Source organism: Episyrphus balteatus, chromosome 3 (genome assembly GCF_945859705.1).
Source record: "Episyrphus balteatus chromosome 3, idEpiBalt1.1, whole genome shotgun sequence".
In the NCBI taxonomy this organism is placed as follows: Eukaryota; Metazoa; Arthropoda; class Insecta; order Diptera; family Syrphidae; genus Episyrphus; species Episyrphus balteatus.
This window is the reverse complement of record NC_079136.1, coordinates 73,861,566-73,880,454: the sequence shown is the minus strand read 5'-3', so window position 1 is coordinate 73,880,454 and position 18,889 is coordinate 73,861,566. Positions and strand designations below refer to the sequence as shown.

The following is an 18,889-nucleotide window of genomic DNA, read 5'->3' as shown; positions in this document are numbered from 1 at the left end:
TTATTTTAAATAAAATAACGATGCAAAAAGATTAAAAAATGTTCACTTACTTTCATAATTTACTTCAAGAACACCGAGAACATTACAGATACGAATAATAGACATTTTCCACTACTGCGTTGTTTGGCAATTTCTGTGGACCCCTCGCAGTAAAAATAGTAAATGTACAAGAAAAGATATTTATATTACCTTCAACTTTGGTTAAGTAACATTTTCGGTCAAGCCTATAATTTGGGATATATTGAATTGAAGCTATGAGAATATATAGTGACGTAAGCCATAACATTAAGTTTTGAGCTTTTAAGCGTTTAAGATACAGGGTTTTTTAAAACAAGACTTTTTTTAGTGCCATCTAGTTTTGAGCGTATCTAGCTGCATAAATTTTTTTTTTATTAATATTAAGACACCCTTTTTTAAGAAAAACTCATTTAAAAAAAAAGTGGGTTACGCAACTATTGTTCTCATAGCCTAAATTAGCGTTTTTCAAAATGGCGGATTTCGTTCTGGAGAGATATTCTTAAACGTTGGCAAAACCACTGCTTTTTCATTTTTCCTAATCTACTGGGGTCTTCCTGCCTGGATGGAAAACAGCATTTGTCTAGCCTGTATTTAAAAGAGGCTCCGTTCTTTCTCCTACCATCTTCCTCATTTTTATTATTGATCTTCTACGTTAAACTTCTAGTTTACTAAACTGTTTCGCTCATATTAGAACCATCAGTTTTTCATATTCATTTTGAGGATTCACACCCATGTCCTTCGGATGTAAAACTTTAACGACAAAATATGATAAGCTCATTAAATTCTGATCTTGACAACATTGTCAAGATTTCTCCGAAATTCAAGAAATTCTTCTCATCTTCTGATCTAGCTCTAATCTATACATTCGACCAAAACTTGAATACAATTGTCACATCTGGGCAGGTGCTCCGATAACGTATTTGAGTTTCTTGGACAGAATGCTTTTAAAATGATAGATGATAGAACGATAACTGAGACAATTGCCTTCCTCGACCACCGACGTAATGTTTCATGTCCCTCTTTGCTTAATCGCTATTTTTATAAACAATGTTCAGATGAAATAGCTAGTTCCATGGGTACTTGAAAATATAAATTTCTTACCTTAAAACAAAAGTCAAAACAAAAGTAAAAAATCTCCATACATTTTCTTAAATAGAAAAATTAAGATAAAAAAGGTCCTTAAATTTAGTTTTGCCCCGAGGCCTTGCCAGCTCAACGAACATCTCTGCGAAATATGTAGGTCCCGAGAAAAGCATTTTTATTTTTTGTTGGACTACTTACATAACTTCCAAATTCTTTTGCCAAACTTCAAGAAATCAGGAAATATTTATCTTAATCTCAAATATGTACACTGTCTATTTATTGCTAGGTTGAAATTTATTTCATCAAGAAAGTAATAAAAAAAAAACTTTCCAAGTGATTTTTATTACTGAGATGATTATCTTTTTTTTATTTCATACCAAAAATACATCAATGAAAGCTTTAGAAGCGTTGAAAATATTTTGCCAAACACCATTAAACATTTAAATGAACTGCTTTAGTGATAAGATTCATTTATATTTATAACTTAGGTATACATCTCAAGAATTGACAGAAAACAATAAATCAACTGTCATTTGCAATAACGACCAGCTTAAGCAACATTGCATTGAAAAAATCGCTTGAAATCTTCAATGCAATGTGATATCATTTATAAAATCTTTTTCCTTCCATGGAAGGATGGGATATTCAACTCTAGTTTTGTCTTTAAATATTTGGCAAATCCTTTTGTCATTTCATTACTCCTCACCCACAGAGTTATATTATGTTTGTCTGTCAAACTGGCTTCATAAAACAAAACGTTGTTTCGCTATAACATAATGCATACATAAATAAATGAGTGTATGAGTGAATAATAATAATATTTAACAAAAGAAATAAAATATAACAACAAAGCAGTATTATATCTTCAAATAGCTAGTAGGAGAATAACAACGAATGAGGACTCTCATGCATCAAAACTTTTCTTCAACGCAGCATGGACGATGCAATGATAGAAAGATAAAACAATAAGAGAAACAAGTTCTCCGCGCCGTTTTTGCCCGTTCAGACAAAAACTTCTCAATGCTAACATCATTTCACGAATTAAAAATACACTATTTATTCCTCAAAAAAGGAATTCTACTAGACAATTCTGCTTTTCGTTTCCTTTGGCCGCAAGTTGATACCACTTAGCGAGGATTTAAGAAAACGCTTATTTGCTTATTTGGTATACCTTTACTCATAAAAATGATAAATTCTCCGTAAATAATAATGATAAAAACGTCGTTAAGATTTTGATTTTTAAGACAAATTTTATTCTTTGTAAGTGCATTTCAAAAATTTTTTGAAGGCTGTAAAATTTTTCTTACACATGATAATTTTTGACCTTGAGACCAATTTTCTATAAATTTGGGATAAACATAGTGTTTTATTAATCTATTCCAATGAAAAAAAAATAATAGTAAACAAGAAAGTCAAAAGGGTATAAATTATAAATTTATTTTTGTAGTTTAGGATAATTTTTATTTAAAATATAGGGTGCTTTCATAAATGCATGGTTGCGCAAGTCTGACGAATGCAAAGCTTTCATTAATGCAAATGACAAATGTCAGGTGTTCATAAATGCAAAACGCAAATATTTTGCAGCGTAAATGTGCAAATAAAAAATTTTACATGCGTTCTAAATTTATACTGAAAAAAGAGACAAATATCATGTCAATGATAATTGCAGTCTTTTTTAATTGTTTCTATCTGCTAAAAGCCTTCAAAAAACCTTGTGGATTTCATTTTTATAGAAAGATGAATCAAAATCCAAATTAAAAAATTTGGACAAATGACGCTATATTTGAAATCAATCGCATGGCTATCATCTTTGGCTCTAGTTCCATATTATTTTGCCTTATCTACTTTTTATGAAAAATTTAGCAACTTTTGAAGTGCTCAATTCTTAAAACTATAAAACCAAAACGTTTTTAAGCTTATTTTTGATTTGGTTATGCGTTATGGTGTTTTTCATAACTTAAAAATGACTTAATCCTTTCCCTGCAATAGCAGAATAGCCCATTACACGGTGTAACACTCAAAATATAAGCGGGCGGAGACCTATCACGTTTTGTAGAGCTAGTCGCACTGATTACGGAACGGTATTTAAAAAGTCCCTAACACCCCCAAAATCTGGAGTTAGGGGCAAAAAACGTTTTTTTTTACCTTCACCCATTGAAAAAAATCTATCTTCGTCAAATTTTTACCCATTTCCGAATTTTGACAGGAGATAAATATACATTTTTAACAATGTATAAAACATGTAACTCTGTTAAACCACCTAGAATTTATAAGCTGTCAAAGTTCAAAAATTTCATTTTTTTCGTCATTTACCCAACTTCGACATCAAATTAAAGTATATATTTTCACAACAACATGCTGTTTTAAAAATATATTCTAAAATAATATTTATTTCCAAATCAAACGAGGTATTTTTTATGAAAATCTGTTTAAAATCGGCTTAGAAAAAAAAATTTACGATTTCAACCCAGATACAGAAATTCGAACTTTTAGGTATAGAACAAAAATGTTGTTTTGGCACGTGGTAGGATAACTTGGGCGCCAGAATTTGATAACAGGTTTTTGTAGAGGAGTTCAATACAAACATTTTTTCCTTTGGGAGGGGGGTCTATCTCCTCCCGTTTAGGTGGGAGATGCAGTTTTCTAAAAAACAATTATCAAAATAAAAAAAAATTATTAAAAAACAACGGCAACACTTACAGTAATAAATGATACCATTTCCGAAAGGCTAAACTGTACATTTAATTTTAATTTTTAACTCAATATACTATAACCAATAGTTTTTGAAATAATCGATTTCAAAGTTAAAAAAAGGTGAACAAAAATGTTTAAAAACTCATTTCATACTATTTTTGTCCAGACTGTGAATTTTAATAAAAAAAATTACTCACACAGAAAACTGCCTCAATTGATTCCTAATCGAACAGTGAAAACTGTATGTTTCTATTTCTATGTCTTCTAGTTTTTGAGAAAATTGAAAAATAAAAACAAATAAAAACAAAAATTATTTTGGAAAAAGAAAAATCTGATAAAATAATTTTTTTTTTGCCCCGAATTCCAGATTTTGGGGGTGTTAGGAACTTTTTAAATACCGTTTCGTAATCAGTGCGACTAGCTGTACAAAACGTGATAGGTCTCCGCCCGCGTATATTTTAAAACCTCATTTTTGTAACACAGTGTTATGTGTCTTTTGGTCTTTGAATTCGGAATTGTTTTTAAAGGCTTCAAGCTTCTATATTTTTTTCAATATGGGGCCCTGGCCATAAAGTTAAGAGTGTCCCTGTTATTCTTCAATGAATAAAATTAAGAATTAGACCTGTCTGGTTATTCTCCGAGCACGAATTCCATAGAAATCATTCTTTGGAGATTCTCAAGCGTAAAGTTGCAGGAAAGCAAATTAAAGTCCAAAATTAGCTTCTGAATGGCAGAATGGTGAAAAAGTCAAAACTAAATTTTAATTACCTTTAAAAAGTTATTGCAGCATAATGAAAACATACAAAGTTTCCAAAAACGTCGTTTCTCCTTTTGTATGTATTTTCTATCAAAATTTATGATTTTTTTTTTTATTTTTTAAGTCAATCCGTGTCTCCGTGAATGAGACCAAAAAAAAGTTTCCTACTTCATCACACTCTTGAAAGATTGAGCAACATTAACCAAAATAAAGCAATGTACTGCTGTGATCTCTACGAGATCGAGATCACATGCAAATAAAACTTTATAATTTTGAAACTCAGTGAATGATGAACAATAGTTAGAAAGCTTCATTATTTAGTCAGCGATTAAATTCGTTTCACTGTTTTTTAGTTTTAACATTGGGGGTCCCCGTGGCGTATGCGTATTTTTTTTTTTTTTCAATAAAATTAAAAAAAACGTCCGTTCCTTGTTCAATAGTTTAGTTGACCAATTTTGAAGCAATTTAGAGTAAGTTACAGTAAGACATATTTGTTTTAATTAATACATTCAAGTAATAATAAGGAAGATTAAATTAAAAAAAATATATATAATGTGGTTATAGTACGATTAATAGAAAGCAATTTTAAAATATTCTTTTTTTTAGTTCGTTTTTCAAAAGGACAAAATTTAAATACACTCAAAGTGAGATCTTCTTTGAGTCTTTTATGAAATTATTACGACACACATATTTTTTTTAATAAAACAAATGGTAGCTTTATTCACATTGAAATGTTTATTGATTACTTAATAATGCATTGTTTTGAATAGTAATTTATTAAATTGACAGTTCACTGATTACAAAAAGACCAGAAGACAGATTCATTCAAGAGCAGTGGACAGGAAGAACAAAACTGCATGTAATTTTTGTAAATTACACTGTTGTCTTCGAAATCAAAATTTTATATATACAAAAAATCCAAATTAAATTGGACATGTTCAAAAGAGTTAGGAACTAAATATTAGTCATAGAATATGAACTTCTATCTCGACGGGAAAGGATTTTTTACATTTCTCTTGCATTTGATTTTTTTTTTTTTCAAATTTATTGATTGATTTATTTTCTTTTATTTTGACATTTTTTTCAAAATTTTATCATGTCAGGTATTTCTCGATTGGGAGAAATAATTATAATAACGATAATTATCGTTTCTTAAGCCTAGTACGCAGCTGAAGAGAGATGAAAATTTTCTAGTCTCTAAAGCCAAAAAACATTTTAACAAAAAAAAAATGCAATTAAAGTTAAAATAATAAAAATACAATCAAAAAAATTCAAGAATAAAAACATTACAAAAAATTAAATTTTGTATGGAAAATTTCCTTTCGCATCAGCTGCTTGCTAGGCTTTAGTACAGGAAAAATAGTAATGAGAAATTCGGAATTAATACCAAAAAAACTGAGACAAAATCGGTACATTTTTGGAAAATGCAGAAAATCCGCACTAAGTCAAATAAAAAAATGATATGTCCATTGGGAATTACGAATAATGTAAGTCATGCAAAGGGTGTTTTTTTTAGGTGAAGAGAAAATGTGGGTAGGTATATTGAAAAAACTTAGTAATACATAGTGGTACCCTATTGAAATTCAGCAATTAGCTATGTTACTTTTGAAAATGGAAACAATAATCTAAAGTCTCTATAAGAATAACATGGATAAAAGGGTGTTTTTTGAGTGAAAACTAAATTGAATTTTTAGTGAAAACTAAATTGAAATTTGGCTAAAACGTCGAATTCGTATTCGGGATAAAAAGCAAACACAAAAAAGTTTTCATAAGAAAATTTTAGGTGAAAGGGTGTTTTTTTTATGAGACAGTAATATCTGTCTGCTAATTTTTTTATATTTGGTTCTTAGCCCGAAAGCAAACTTTTTGCCAAGGTTCATGAGGGTAACGATACATACTATCTTTTCAGCTGCGTACGAGGCTTTATGCCAGCTACATCTTTCGAATTGAAATTCTTTTAACTAATTAATATGTTTATTTAAATGTTTATAAATTTAAAACATTCAATTTCACGTTGAATTCGATTTTGAAAAATTAGATTTTTATATATGGTAAAAATAGATACTCAGTAAATTTGTATAATAAAAATATAGGAAAAAAGTATGATAAAAGTATTCATTCAAAGAAGATATCCTGTATAGAGTTATCCTTATCATGTTTCTACCAAACACTACAAACAAATCATAATTATAATGAAAAAGCAAAAACAAAAAAAAGATCTTAAAAAAAAATATTATGAGCTACACTACACAGACTCACCATGCCCTCTGGTCTTCACTTTAAGCATCAGACCAAATAAAACACAACATTAAATAGGTAGATACAAAAGAGAAAAATAGTGTGGAGGTCTCACTCACAAACAACAAATATTGCATTAATCTACCTATCCAAGTCCAAAAAGAAAAAAATTGCACAAAAAAATAAAACTTAAAAGTCTCTCGTGTCTGCTTGAAGAGTTATTGCAATCGTAAATAATACAACCAAACCGATATCAACGCGACATGCTGAGCAGAAAGCAGATGAACGAACGGCTCTGAAAAAAAAAACAAAAATAAATAAAAAAACATCCCTGTCTGTATTACTTAGAACGAGAGAAAAAGATTTCTTTTGTTTTATTGCTTTTGTTTCCAATCCCTTTTCGGATTGAAATCTTTTGATGATAGTCCTCCAGAAACGCTCCGAGCGTATTCGAATAATTGAAAGTCCTTTTGGCGATGTGAAATTAAATTCTGTGGTCAGTTTGTATACATCCTATTTCTGGAGATAATAACAAGAAGGGTTTCTCATTGCTAGAAGGAAACTAAAGCTTTTTATGTGCATCAAATTGAAATTGGAAATTCACACCATAGTGAGTCGGAGACTGAATAATTACTTCAAAGAAAATGATGATGAAAAAAATGTAGACACACCGCAGTGTTTGCCAATGTGGGGCCCATGCTTCCCAGGGGGAGTAGTTTGATTTTATGGAGGGGCAATTTCAAATTATGCTGCATTACATTTTTTTTTCGAAAAATCTGTAACTCTTATACCTATTTCGATTCTCAAGGATGTTTGATATTCATCTATGACGTCTCCGTCATCAGTAAAGAATAACTGATTCACTTTCGGATCCGTCATTTTTCCTTAAAGCAGAGAATCAAGGGCAGTGATAAAGAGCAAAGGACCCAAGACGCTTCCCTGTGTGATGTGTGAGCCTGAGCATCGTTAATAAACTTTGGTGAATTTCCTGAGCACAACTTCTACTTTGAATGTCAATTTTGAAGATAGCTGCACCCTGGTTCATGTTGGCATATCGCTGTTCCTGGAAAACCTGGCTTGCATAAGCAGCCGGATCAAATATCTCAACGAGGTCGGGATACACGCTTTCCGAACTCTCTGCCTTATGCTGAGCACTTTTCTACTTTGTTTCTTTTTTGCAATGTTTGTTTTCCACTTCGAACAGAGCTTTTTGACCAAGCTCTGAAAGCGATCTTATTCCTAGATATCACTGCTTTGACTTTATGTTTAGAAAATTCTTCACCAAGAAGGTTTCTAGCTCCGTATCCAAGACCACGATGACAGTCTTCATAGTCTTAGTTGTCGATCCCCACATGTTCATTTATATCTCCATCTACAAACAAAACTTCATGCTTTGGATTTTAGCGAGCTGTTGAAATCAGGATAGAAAGCATCTTTTTCCACCTGCGCATATCCAACTTGAGGAGCATATGCACTAGCTTGACTGTATTCTTTGCATCACCAGTTTTAGAGACATCAATGTAACTGAATTTTTAAATAGCCAAAACTCAAGAATTACACTGTTTCCGTGTCTACCTTTTTCTGTCCTGTAGTAGAACATCTTGAATTCTTATTTCTTCACGTCCAAGAAACGACTTCTGTTTCCAGTTTTTCGGTATTTTGTTTTGTGATTTTCTTTTAGACTAGTTTTCGACCATCGAAATACCTACATATAGCTCTGACTCGATCATTTCTGATTAGTCAAGGGTCAGTACTTTGCATAGTATTGCCAGGGGCGTATATACTATTGAGGCAGTCAGGGCAGTGCCCCGGGGCCCCCATCGGATGTCAGGGCCCCACGAGAAATTTTGTAATGAAGAACCCTGTTTATATAAATAAAATATAACTCAGCAACCAGTTCTGCAATAAACTCTTGGATTTCATTTATGAAAAACCTAAGAGACCTTACTTTCATGTCTCACTCGATGTGTTTGTAGGATTTTCTTCAAAATGCATTTTTTTCGACAACTTTTGGTTTTGAGTTATGAATAGAAAATAGAGAGACTTTTGTGTTGATGTATCACTCTTTGGATTTGGGGGAAATTTTTGAAAATATCTTTTTTTTAGGCAAGGGGTACCCCTTGGATTTTTTTTTAAATTTGAAAAAAAAAAAATTATATATTTTTTTTAGCTAAATGCATAGGCCTGTTCATTTTGAACTCATTACTGTAAACCAAAACTTGTTTCGAAACATAAATCCCAAACATCTGCTTCCGAGAGTAAAAAAAAACAATATTGGGTTTGCCATAACTCAGCAACCAGACCTCCAAGAAACTTTTGGTTTTCAGTTATGCATATGAGCTTAAATAGGCCTTTATTTTGATGTCTCACTTGGCCCCAGGGGGCGCCCCGGCACCTCAGCGTACGTCTCTGAGTACTGCCTGGCTTTTTCAATAACTCCTCAAAAACGATGACATCATGAATTTTTATCTATGCCTTTGGGGTTGCGTAGCAAATATCATTACATTAAACTCGCTTAATAAATCAGTTTCAATTATAATAATTACTAACTGGGAGACAGATACAAGCCAGAAATTCGGAAACCAGGGTCGAAATCGGTTAACGCGATAGTCGAATGTTGATAGTCAAAAAGCGATAATTTTGTTCCAAAAATCGTCAGTTTTGATTTATCAAATATTGACTCTCGGGTCAACCGATTTCGCCCCAGAAAACTCAGAATCCCGAAACTAAAAATCCGGTAAACCCAAAATCAAGAAAGTCCAAAATTCCAAAAATAAAACAAAAAAGTAAAATAACTGAACTCCTTTACCTCTAAGATTGGATTAGGTATTTTTATGGAAATCCCGAAAAATTGTAAAATGTGTAAAATAAAAATTTGCCCAAATTGATTTCGAGATCCCATTCGGGATTTTGGATTTTCGAGATTATAGACTTTAGGTATTTTGGATTTTCTGGGTTTCGGGATTTCTGGACTTTGGGGATTTTGGGTTTTCTGAATTTCGCTTTTCGGCCCCAAACACAATGTCATTCAAAACTAGACGACGAAGTTTGTGCTTGATTGATTGATAAAGAATATTGTATGTTACCTAACTAAACTATGTGACATGAACTTTTTTCTTTAAATATTAAAAAGGATTTATATCATTTCCTGAAGTACAAGGACTTTCTATTTAAAATATTTTTTTTATTTTCTAAAGAAAGAATGGCAGACTTTTGTGTTAATTAATTAGATTCCTTCTAAAATTCTGACTGACAGTCATTCAAAGAGTTCTTTTATAATGAATTCAGTTTGTTTAATTTGAATTTGATTTTTTTCTCTGCCCTAGAAGTAAATTGTTGCTATAAACAGAAACACACAACATTTTTTATTTTTCTCAATGTAAATTATTTTCATTTCTATTTTTGTAGACAAACACCAGGAAATGGCACTCTTTATTTTCCTCCATTTCTCGCGCAGTATTTTCGAACGGATGTGCATGATACAACATACAGATGCAAGGCTAGCAATGAGGTTGGAACCATATTGAGTCGAAATGTCCGTGTGCAATCTGGTAAATATATTGTTGAATTGTGTTTATTTTTTAATATCTTCCAATTTATACTTTTATGTATTTAAAAATTTATATTTACGATCATTAATTTACTTGAATTTTAAAATAATTAGTATTTATATTTAAACCAAAATACGAACTGTTAAAAACACATAGGTAACGTTGGATACTTTTAATATTTTTTCTTGCGATATATACAAAAGAAGGTATTTATGCACTATGTTATGAGGTAAATTAAGGATACGTACGAGATAAAAACAAATATAGAATTACATTTTTTCTGTAGAACCCTTTGAATTGCGGCAATCATAAAATTTAGGTAGTACAAAAAAACAGCATTTTTGATATAACAGTAGTTTATGGATAACCTATGAGTAAAAATTGTATGTAGCTACTAAAATACTAGTTTTTTTTAAATTTATTTTTAACAGACCTTATATGTTGTAGTGTTTCTTTGTACTTAAACGCGGTGTTTGAAATATATTTTAAATTTAATTTATAAACCATGATGTTTTTCAAAAAAAAAAAAAAAAAAATGTGCTTTTTCGTACCTACTTGCCATCGTTAAGAAGATATTAGGTTTCGGAGACAGACTAAAGACTACATGGTACAAGTTTATTGAAAACAATCGCGTATTTCGTTTTTTTTTTTTCTTAAACGGTTAAGAACCTTTTGACATTTTACTTTAATCGATGTTTCAATATTCTGTAACAATTTTCAGCTCTATGTACATTTTTTCTGGGTTGAATGCATATTTTGACCAGACTAACAATAGACAGTATCAGAATAAAAAAATTAAGAGATAAAAAGTATCCACACAATTTTGAATCTTGTTTCTTATGGTGTGAACATTGCAGATTGCCTTTGCCATACTAAGCCCATCATAAATTCTACCAATTAGGTACATAGTTTATATGCTGACTATAGGATAAATAACGATTCAAAATCAAGTTGAAGATCTAAAGAGTAGTGAGAGTTTCAGCAAACAATAATCTGTTTTAAGAGATGAATAGAAACATTAGTTAAAAAATACTCTTGGTAAGTCATTGATATAAATGCAGAAAAGAATAGGTCCCAAAATGGATTCCTGGGGTATGCCTGAATTAATTCTTTTAAGATTTAATTAATTCCTCCCACGACCACCCTCTGACATCTTTTAATCAAGATAACTCTAACCAATTCAACAGCTCTCTGACTAAAACCAAAATAACTTTGCAGCTTAATAGGTTAAGGGCAACTCTATCAAAATTCTCAGAAAATTCGAACAAGCGGAGTATTGCCTATTCACCTTGATCAAATTACAGTCATACGTCTAAAATTCCTATCATGGTAGTAGAGCAGCTCTTGTTTGCTCTAAAGCTAGATTGATACGGGTAAAGTAAACTATTTTGATCAAGGTGATTGACACAGAAGTTTCTCAAATAGGTACCTAATATAACCAAAGTAGGATGCTAATTGGACGGAAATCACCCGGTAACCAGGCTCATTAATTATAGCTAATCAAATGCTAAGTTGTTGCGCAAACCAAAAATTTGTTGCTTAAATTTTTTTGTGTTATTTAATTTTCCGCCAAAGTAAGTCTGAATTAGCCGATAAAATCTGAACTGATTAAAAATAAAAGGTTTAGCTGTCCCCCAAATTTGTAGCTTTTTTAATGCTTTTCATTTACACAAACTAGAATTTTATAGCCAGTTTTCTTGTTATTCAAAATTCCGCTAAAATAAGACTCTACCGATCAAAATTTTTTGAGCAAAGCTACAATTTCGAGAAAAGAAAAAAAAAAGAAAAATGCAAATTTTCTAAAAAATTTGACCGTTACATAAATGAATCGTTTATTTCAGAAACAACATAAGTCCATTTTTACCAACATTTTTTTTTTTTTTTGGAAATTTCTCATTTATGTATAGTTATTCATCTTCTGAAAAAAAAATTAAGTAGGTATGTCAGACCCCCAAAAATACGAAAACTGAAAGTAAAGGGTTCAAAATATATGGAAAGATTTCACGCGGTGGCAACATTTTTGACTGTTAAATACATGACTTTTTACCAGTTTTAAATTATTTTGGCAGCAATCTTGACACGCACGCCCTTTTGTTATACATCTGTAAAAAGGTAAGAAATTACTCTATCCATGTCTATTAAATTCATTTCAATTGAACTCAGGGTTCAAAACTTATAGCCAGATTTTTCGCGGTTGCAGCGTTTTTAACTGTTGAATACATAAAATTTTACCAGTTTTAAATTATTTAGGCAGCCATCATGACACGCAAGCCTTTAAGTCGTACATCAATAAAAAGGTTAAGATTTACTCTATCTACTACTATTTTATTCATTAAAATCAGAAGCAGGGTTCAAAAGATATAGCTAGATAAAAACAAAAGTTTTACCAACAAAAATTCGTTTATTTCAGAAACGACATAAGTCCAGCGACTTTAAAGGCTTAAAAACCCGCTAAGACTTAAAAAAAAAGGTTATTTGAAGTGTTTAGTCGAGTAAAATTAAAATTGGTAAAATCTCGGAATCCACGGAAAGTCGATGAATCTGTAAAACTAGTATAGGGCTGCATTATTAATAGGTCAAATAAGAAACTTAAAAAAAAAATTTCACCGCTCTCGATTACACACAATTTTTAAGGACCGTTTACTGTCATTCCGCATGCAAGCGTTCAATGCGGGTAGCGGGGAAACCACGCAACTTAAAATTAAATCATCATGGATTTTCTTCCTTACAGTCCTAGAGAACATCCCAACAAAGTTTGAGCAAAATCTTAAATAAGACAGCAATTCCGATTGAACGCTTGCATACGGAATGACAGTAAACGGTCTTTAAAAATTGTTGTAATCGAGAGCGGTGAAATTTTTTAAATTTTTTAATTTTAATTTTTAAATTTTTTAAATTTCTTATTTGACCTTTTAATAATGCAGCCCAATACTAGTTTTACAGATTCATCGACTTTCCCTTGATTCTGAGGTATAAATCTAATTTGACTCCACTAGTTGTGGAATTTTAAAATAAGAAACAGTTTTTCGTTGCTCCTGAAAAGTTAGTGCTCATGGACTTATGTATGTTGTTTCTGAAATAAACGATTCAAATGAGGTTGATTCTTATTTTAGCGGAATCTTGAATAACAAGAAAACTGATCGAGCTACAAAATTGAGGTTTTCGCGTTTTATTTGGGTCAAGGTTACTTCATGTTTTTGGAAATTTATGAATATTGGAGCTAAAAAATTGGAATTGACATCAAAAATTTTGTTTTCAAAACAACAATTACTGACATAAGAACAAATTAAAAAAAATTATTTTATAAAAATGTCTCCACTGGCCTGATCAAACCGGAAGTGCTCTTCTGAAACGCTATGTTGAGGTAAAAAATGACTGGGTGAAGCTTCATTACGTGATTAATTTTATCACCAAAAATTTGCATTTATAATTAGCTACAATTTTGGACTTAAAAAAAAATAGTTTTCCTATTTTTGTACACTGAATTCAGTACAAATTTTTGGCTTGCGATTAAATTATTTTTACTCCGCCAAAGTAAGGGACATAACATAAGTTTTTATTTAACATTCATTTTTGATTATTCATACGAATCCTGAATTTAATTACCAATGAACAATTACGTACATATATCGCAAGTATAAATAAAAATTTATTTTAACTTTACATTATGTTATGTTTATTGATAGTAATAAAACTAAAAGGTCTGAAATCTTCAATGCTTTACCAATTTCCTACATCCCATTTCCCAACATCCTCTTTTGCAGTGATTTTATTTATTTCTTCTGAAACAGTTTTGGTTCTGTGTTTGTTTCTGTTAAAGCTTTTTACTTACATTTTTTTTTTTCCTCTCTCTCTCGATCCGGTTTCCTGTTATTATTCGTATTTTACATTTGCAGTTGTCAGACGAAATTTTCATATACGAATTGAAAACACCGAAGCCTATTTGGGAAACTCTGCTCTGATAAAGTGCACAATACCCGACTATGTGCGTCAATATGTTAAAGTGACCAGCTGGAATCGAGGCGATGAGGTTCTACTACCGGATCAATCTGATGTGGGTGAGTAGTATGCCTTTCTCGAAACCATTTTTTTTTTTTTTACATTTTAGGGATACACAGGAGTTTCCTGTGTGTAGGTAACGAGTAGATAGTACAAGTGCATGGATGTTTTTACGTTTTTAAAAGCGGAGAGAGAGAGTAGTAAATAAAATCAAACAAAGCAGGGAAAAAACACGAGGTGTGTTCAAATAAAAAAGAACAACATCATAGGAAACAAAATGATGAATGGAATGTGTATAAAAATCCATACCAAAAGCAACGTAACGTATGCAAAAACAAAAGCTGCTTGTGTAGTCATTCGGGTCAGGATGTATATCCTTTTTTTTGTTGTATTGTTTTTTCTTGTTTTTTAACTTTTTTTTGTACCTTGATTACTGCGCGTTGAATCTAACTACAAATGATACAAAATGGGACTGGAGATAAATTGGTTTTATCAACACGAGGTGAACTTTTTTATTTTGTTCACGATTTTTCAACTTTTTTTTTTGGTTTTATTGTATTTCGGACAACCCGTTAAATGTATCGTAAACAATAGTTTGATATATTCTGTAATTCGTTTTATTTATGAATACTTTCTTGGTATTTGTATTGGGTTGGTATTTATTTTTATAGTCTAAGGACAACTTGCATAATTATTTAGTTCAGTAATCACGGATTTAAATAATATTGATTTAAAATTTGTTTTCGCTGTGGTTGAAAATATTTTCATAAACCATGAAGTCAATCATTACTGCTCAAAAACCAATAATTGAGTCTTTATTTTTGAAAGTGGTATAAGTCCATGTAAAAAAACAATTGAAATTAACCGGAATTCAACGATTTTTCTTAACTTAGTAAACAAAATATTGTAGTCAATATTGTTAGTTTGAACAAAAAAATATGTTGAATAATTGTTTTAGGTTCAATAAATTTATATTTTTTTAAAAGAATTTCAAATTAAAATTTAATATCTAATATTATTATATGTACATAATCCTAAACGGAGAGTTAAGACCACCTAAAAATAGACGGATTCTGTATTGAATTAAGCTGATTTCTGCATCGTTTTTTTATCTTCTTAATTTTGTTGAATGTGCGAATTAAAAAGAAATCCACTTAATTTAAGCGGAAAATGCTCTTATTCTTATGTGGAGACATTTTAATAAATAAAAAAAAACCAAAGGCTACGGGGAATAGTGGGAATCGATCCTACAACTGTTGGGTCACTCGGTGAGTGCTTTGCCATCAGGCTGTCCCACTATTGGAACTAAAGCTGAAGGATGACGATAACTTTTAAATTTGTATTTTTAGTCGGTTTTTTTTTTTTAGATGAAAATTAATATTAAAAAAGTTCAACTTAAATTTATCAGAATTTAAGCGGAAATAATGGTGTTTAAAGAGCGTGGGATTTGAAGTGGGCATCATCTTATTTTAAGGTGACTTTTTTCTCCGTATATGCACGGTATATACGGAATTCCGCTATTCAATATCTCGTTTCCTGAAATCCAAAAAAAAATTAAATCCCGTTTCTAAAGAGTTGTTTTTTTTTTTTAAATTCCACTTAAAATGCTTAATCCTGTTTGAAAAAACGCATATGGAAAGCCAGCTTTTTAAAATTCTGTTTAATCGCGTTTATACCGCACATTCTGTTTCGTTCTTTGATACAAAATACTGCTCAATATTTCAAAATTAAATTACATAAGAGTTCCCCAATGTGAAAAACTAGCCTGAAAGATGTTTTTCACTCTTTTAGCCTTTTGTCCCGCGGAGATTAAAAAAAATATCTGGTAACCCTAATTGTGAATTATCTGTCAGACAATGTTTGTCATCTTCTTCTGTGAAATTAACTAAAAATTTTGCATATTCGAGTGCCATCAATTAAAGAACCTCCAAGCATTGGTGATTTTAATTTTTACGATTTCCACAAAAATTTCTTCAATTCATTTTTTGCCTTATTTGTACAAAATTAAAAAAAGTGCTATGAACAATTTTTTTCGGAATCAAGAAGAATTTCAATTAAGTTCAATACAAAATTGGATCCTAAAAGGCAATTCCAAGAAAAAGTGGACATGAAATGTGAACAAATTATGAAGGCTTTTTTACTTTTTCCAATAGCAAACACTATTTACAAACGGCAACTCTTAATGCAAGTTGCAAGAAAAGATTCTTTATTATATAAACTTATGGCTAGAAATTTAATTTATAGAATATTCGTAATCTAAAAGCGTTTTTAAAGCATAAACTTGGCAGCTACAGAAGAATTCCACATGAACGTGATGGAAAAACAAGCTCACAGAAAACAAGATATATCTTATGACGTGGCAATGATTATTTCCCCTTGTGATTGCTATAATAAATTAACGGGTTGGGGTCAAAATTCTGCCGGGGTCAAAATTCTTTTGTCAAAATTCTGCTTTCAAAATTCTGCTTTACAAAATTCTGCTTTCAAAATTCTGCTTTTCAAAATTCTGTTTTTCAAAATTCTGTTTTTCAAAATTCTGCTTTTCATAATTCTGCTTTTCAAAATTCTGCAAAAATTTAAAATCATCTTTTTGAAATATTATCTGCTTATTTGATTACTTACCTACATAATTTGTCATTTTTTAAATGCGAATTAATTTTTGTTTTATAAATGAATAAATTTGAAAATATTAAGAAAAGGTTTTTAATATTAAACATTTCCGAAAATAACTAAAAATTTATTAATTTATCAAATAAAGATGAATATTCAAAAATTTGAATAAGAAAAGGAATATACAACATCGGTTCCAATTAGTATACATATTTTATTTGAAAGAAAGTCAGTATATGCATTTCAAAAAATATTTGCGACACTTAAATAAAAAAATTTAGGAAAGTACCAATGTTGAATTACATTAATGAGGTGTATTTTTCTTTAGCCAGCGCATATGCTATAAAAAAAAACAGAATTAGCAGAATTTTTTTGTTCAAATATAATGCTGGCAGAATTTTGAAAAGCAGAATTTTAAAAAGCAGAGTTTTGAAAAACAGAACAGAAAAAAAGCAGAATTTTGAAAAACAGAATTTTCGCTGAAAAAGCAGAATTTTGAAAAGCAGAATTTTGAAGCCAGAATTTTGACCCGATCCCTAAATTAACATTTAAAATTACTTTAGTGAAAATAAATCTATTCTTTATATTTGCAAACAAAATTCGCAGGTAAAAAGAGTTACTAAATTAATCTAACGTGAGTTACCTAAATATTTTAAAATTTTTCCTCGAAATATTAAACAAAATGTTTTTTTTTTTTTTGTCACTTATTTTAAAAGCTTGTTATGTTTTATGTATGGAATCTTCATTAAAAATAAATTAAGATTCTAGATTTCTACAGAAAAACTTCATACTGTCGGACTCATTAAACTCAGGAGTGTTAAATTGGAGTTAGCTGGATGAACGCTTGAAAATCGTTGTCTTTTGATCTTCAGCTATTACAATAATTCTAGCGTCTTAAATTTTCAGGTTTCACCTGTTTTTAGTAGTTTCTCAACTGATTTTCATAAAAATTGCCTCGTTTAATTTGGGTATGATTTAATTGTCTATAAATATAATTTAAAAATAACACTGCACTGAAGTATGTTTGTATTGTTATGTATATATATGAGCTTAACAGGCAAACAAAAAAGAGGTTGTCTGTAAAGCCGGTTTACGGACTATGATTTTACGTGATAACGTCGTCAGAAAACAGGTTGTGTGTTTTTGTTTAAAATGAGTCAATTGAAGAGTTTACTTTTTTTCAAACAATCATAATTTACAAGAAAAAGCTAAAAAAAAATACCTTTTTTATTTTCTCATTATATTAATTTTTTATTTTAAAAGCTTACAAAAAAAATTATGCAATTTAAAAGCCAAGTATTTCTTCTTTTATTTTTAAATTTTTATAATGCGCAAAGAGTATAAAAATAATTTATTGAAAACAATCATTTTCATCAAAAAAAGCAAAGAAAACATGAATTTTTATCTTCTCACTCATTAATTCCATTTTTTTCCCTAACAACCTATAAAAAATTTATACCATCTAAAAGCTTATTGTTTATGCTCAAAATATATATATCGATCAGTTCTATGGGACATCTACAAAACGAGCTAGAATTTTTTGAACTCGATCAAATTTCATTTAAAAAAGGAAAAAAAAACATTTATTTTTATGTCCTCAAGCTATTTTATCAATTTTTTTAAATGACAACCTTTACAAATTTTTACACCATATGAAAGCTTATTATTTCACCTTTCATATGACGTATTAATCTTATTTCATAGATGCCTACAAGAGAAGTAAGCATTTTTTAAAATCAACCATGTCGAATTTCCAGACTGAGATTACGGTACTTCCCACACTGGTGGCTGTTCATGATCAACAGATTTCCAATGGTGTTTTGAGGTTTTTCGCAAGTTTCTTGATTTAACATTGTGAAGCTTGTAGTTAGTCTACCGTTATGTGTGATATACCAAATGAAAGGTAATTGTATCAGGATAAAAGTTTAATGCAATTTCT

General features: G+C 30.3%; 1 protein-coding gene and 1 long non-coding RNA gene across 10 annotated transcripts in view; one reads left to right on the top strand and one right to left on the bottom strand.

The window, feature by feature from the left end:
* Window positions 1-18,889, top strand: part of LOC129913434 (cell adhesion molecule Dscam2) — a 77,834-nt gene that overhangs the window by 17,399 nt on the left and 41,546 nt on the right. For all 9 annotated transcript variants that reach the window (XM_055992112.1, XM_055992113.1, XM_055992111.1 and 6 more), the window contains 2 exons: window positions 10,199-10,341; window positions 14,238-14,399. In XM_055992112.1, coding sequence (XP_055848087.1) covers window positions 10,199-10,341; window positions 14,238-14,399 — 305 coding nt within the window. The remainder of the gene's footprint in view (window positions 1-10,198; window positions 10,342-14,237; window positions 14,400-18,889) is intronic.
* On the bottom strand, window positions 958-1,467 carry LOC129913436 (uncharacterized). The gene is made up of 3 exons (XR_008772051.1): window positions 1,300-1,467; window positions 1,120-1,243; window positions 958-1,050 (listed from the first exon to the last, which is right to left on the bottom strand). It is a non-coding gene; the product is annotated as an uncharacterized LOC129913436 (long non-coding RNA).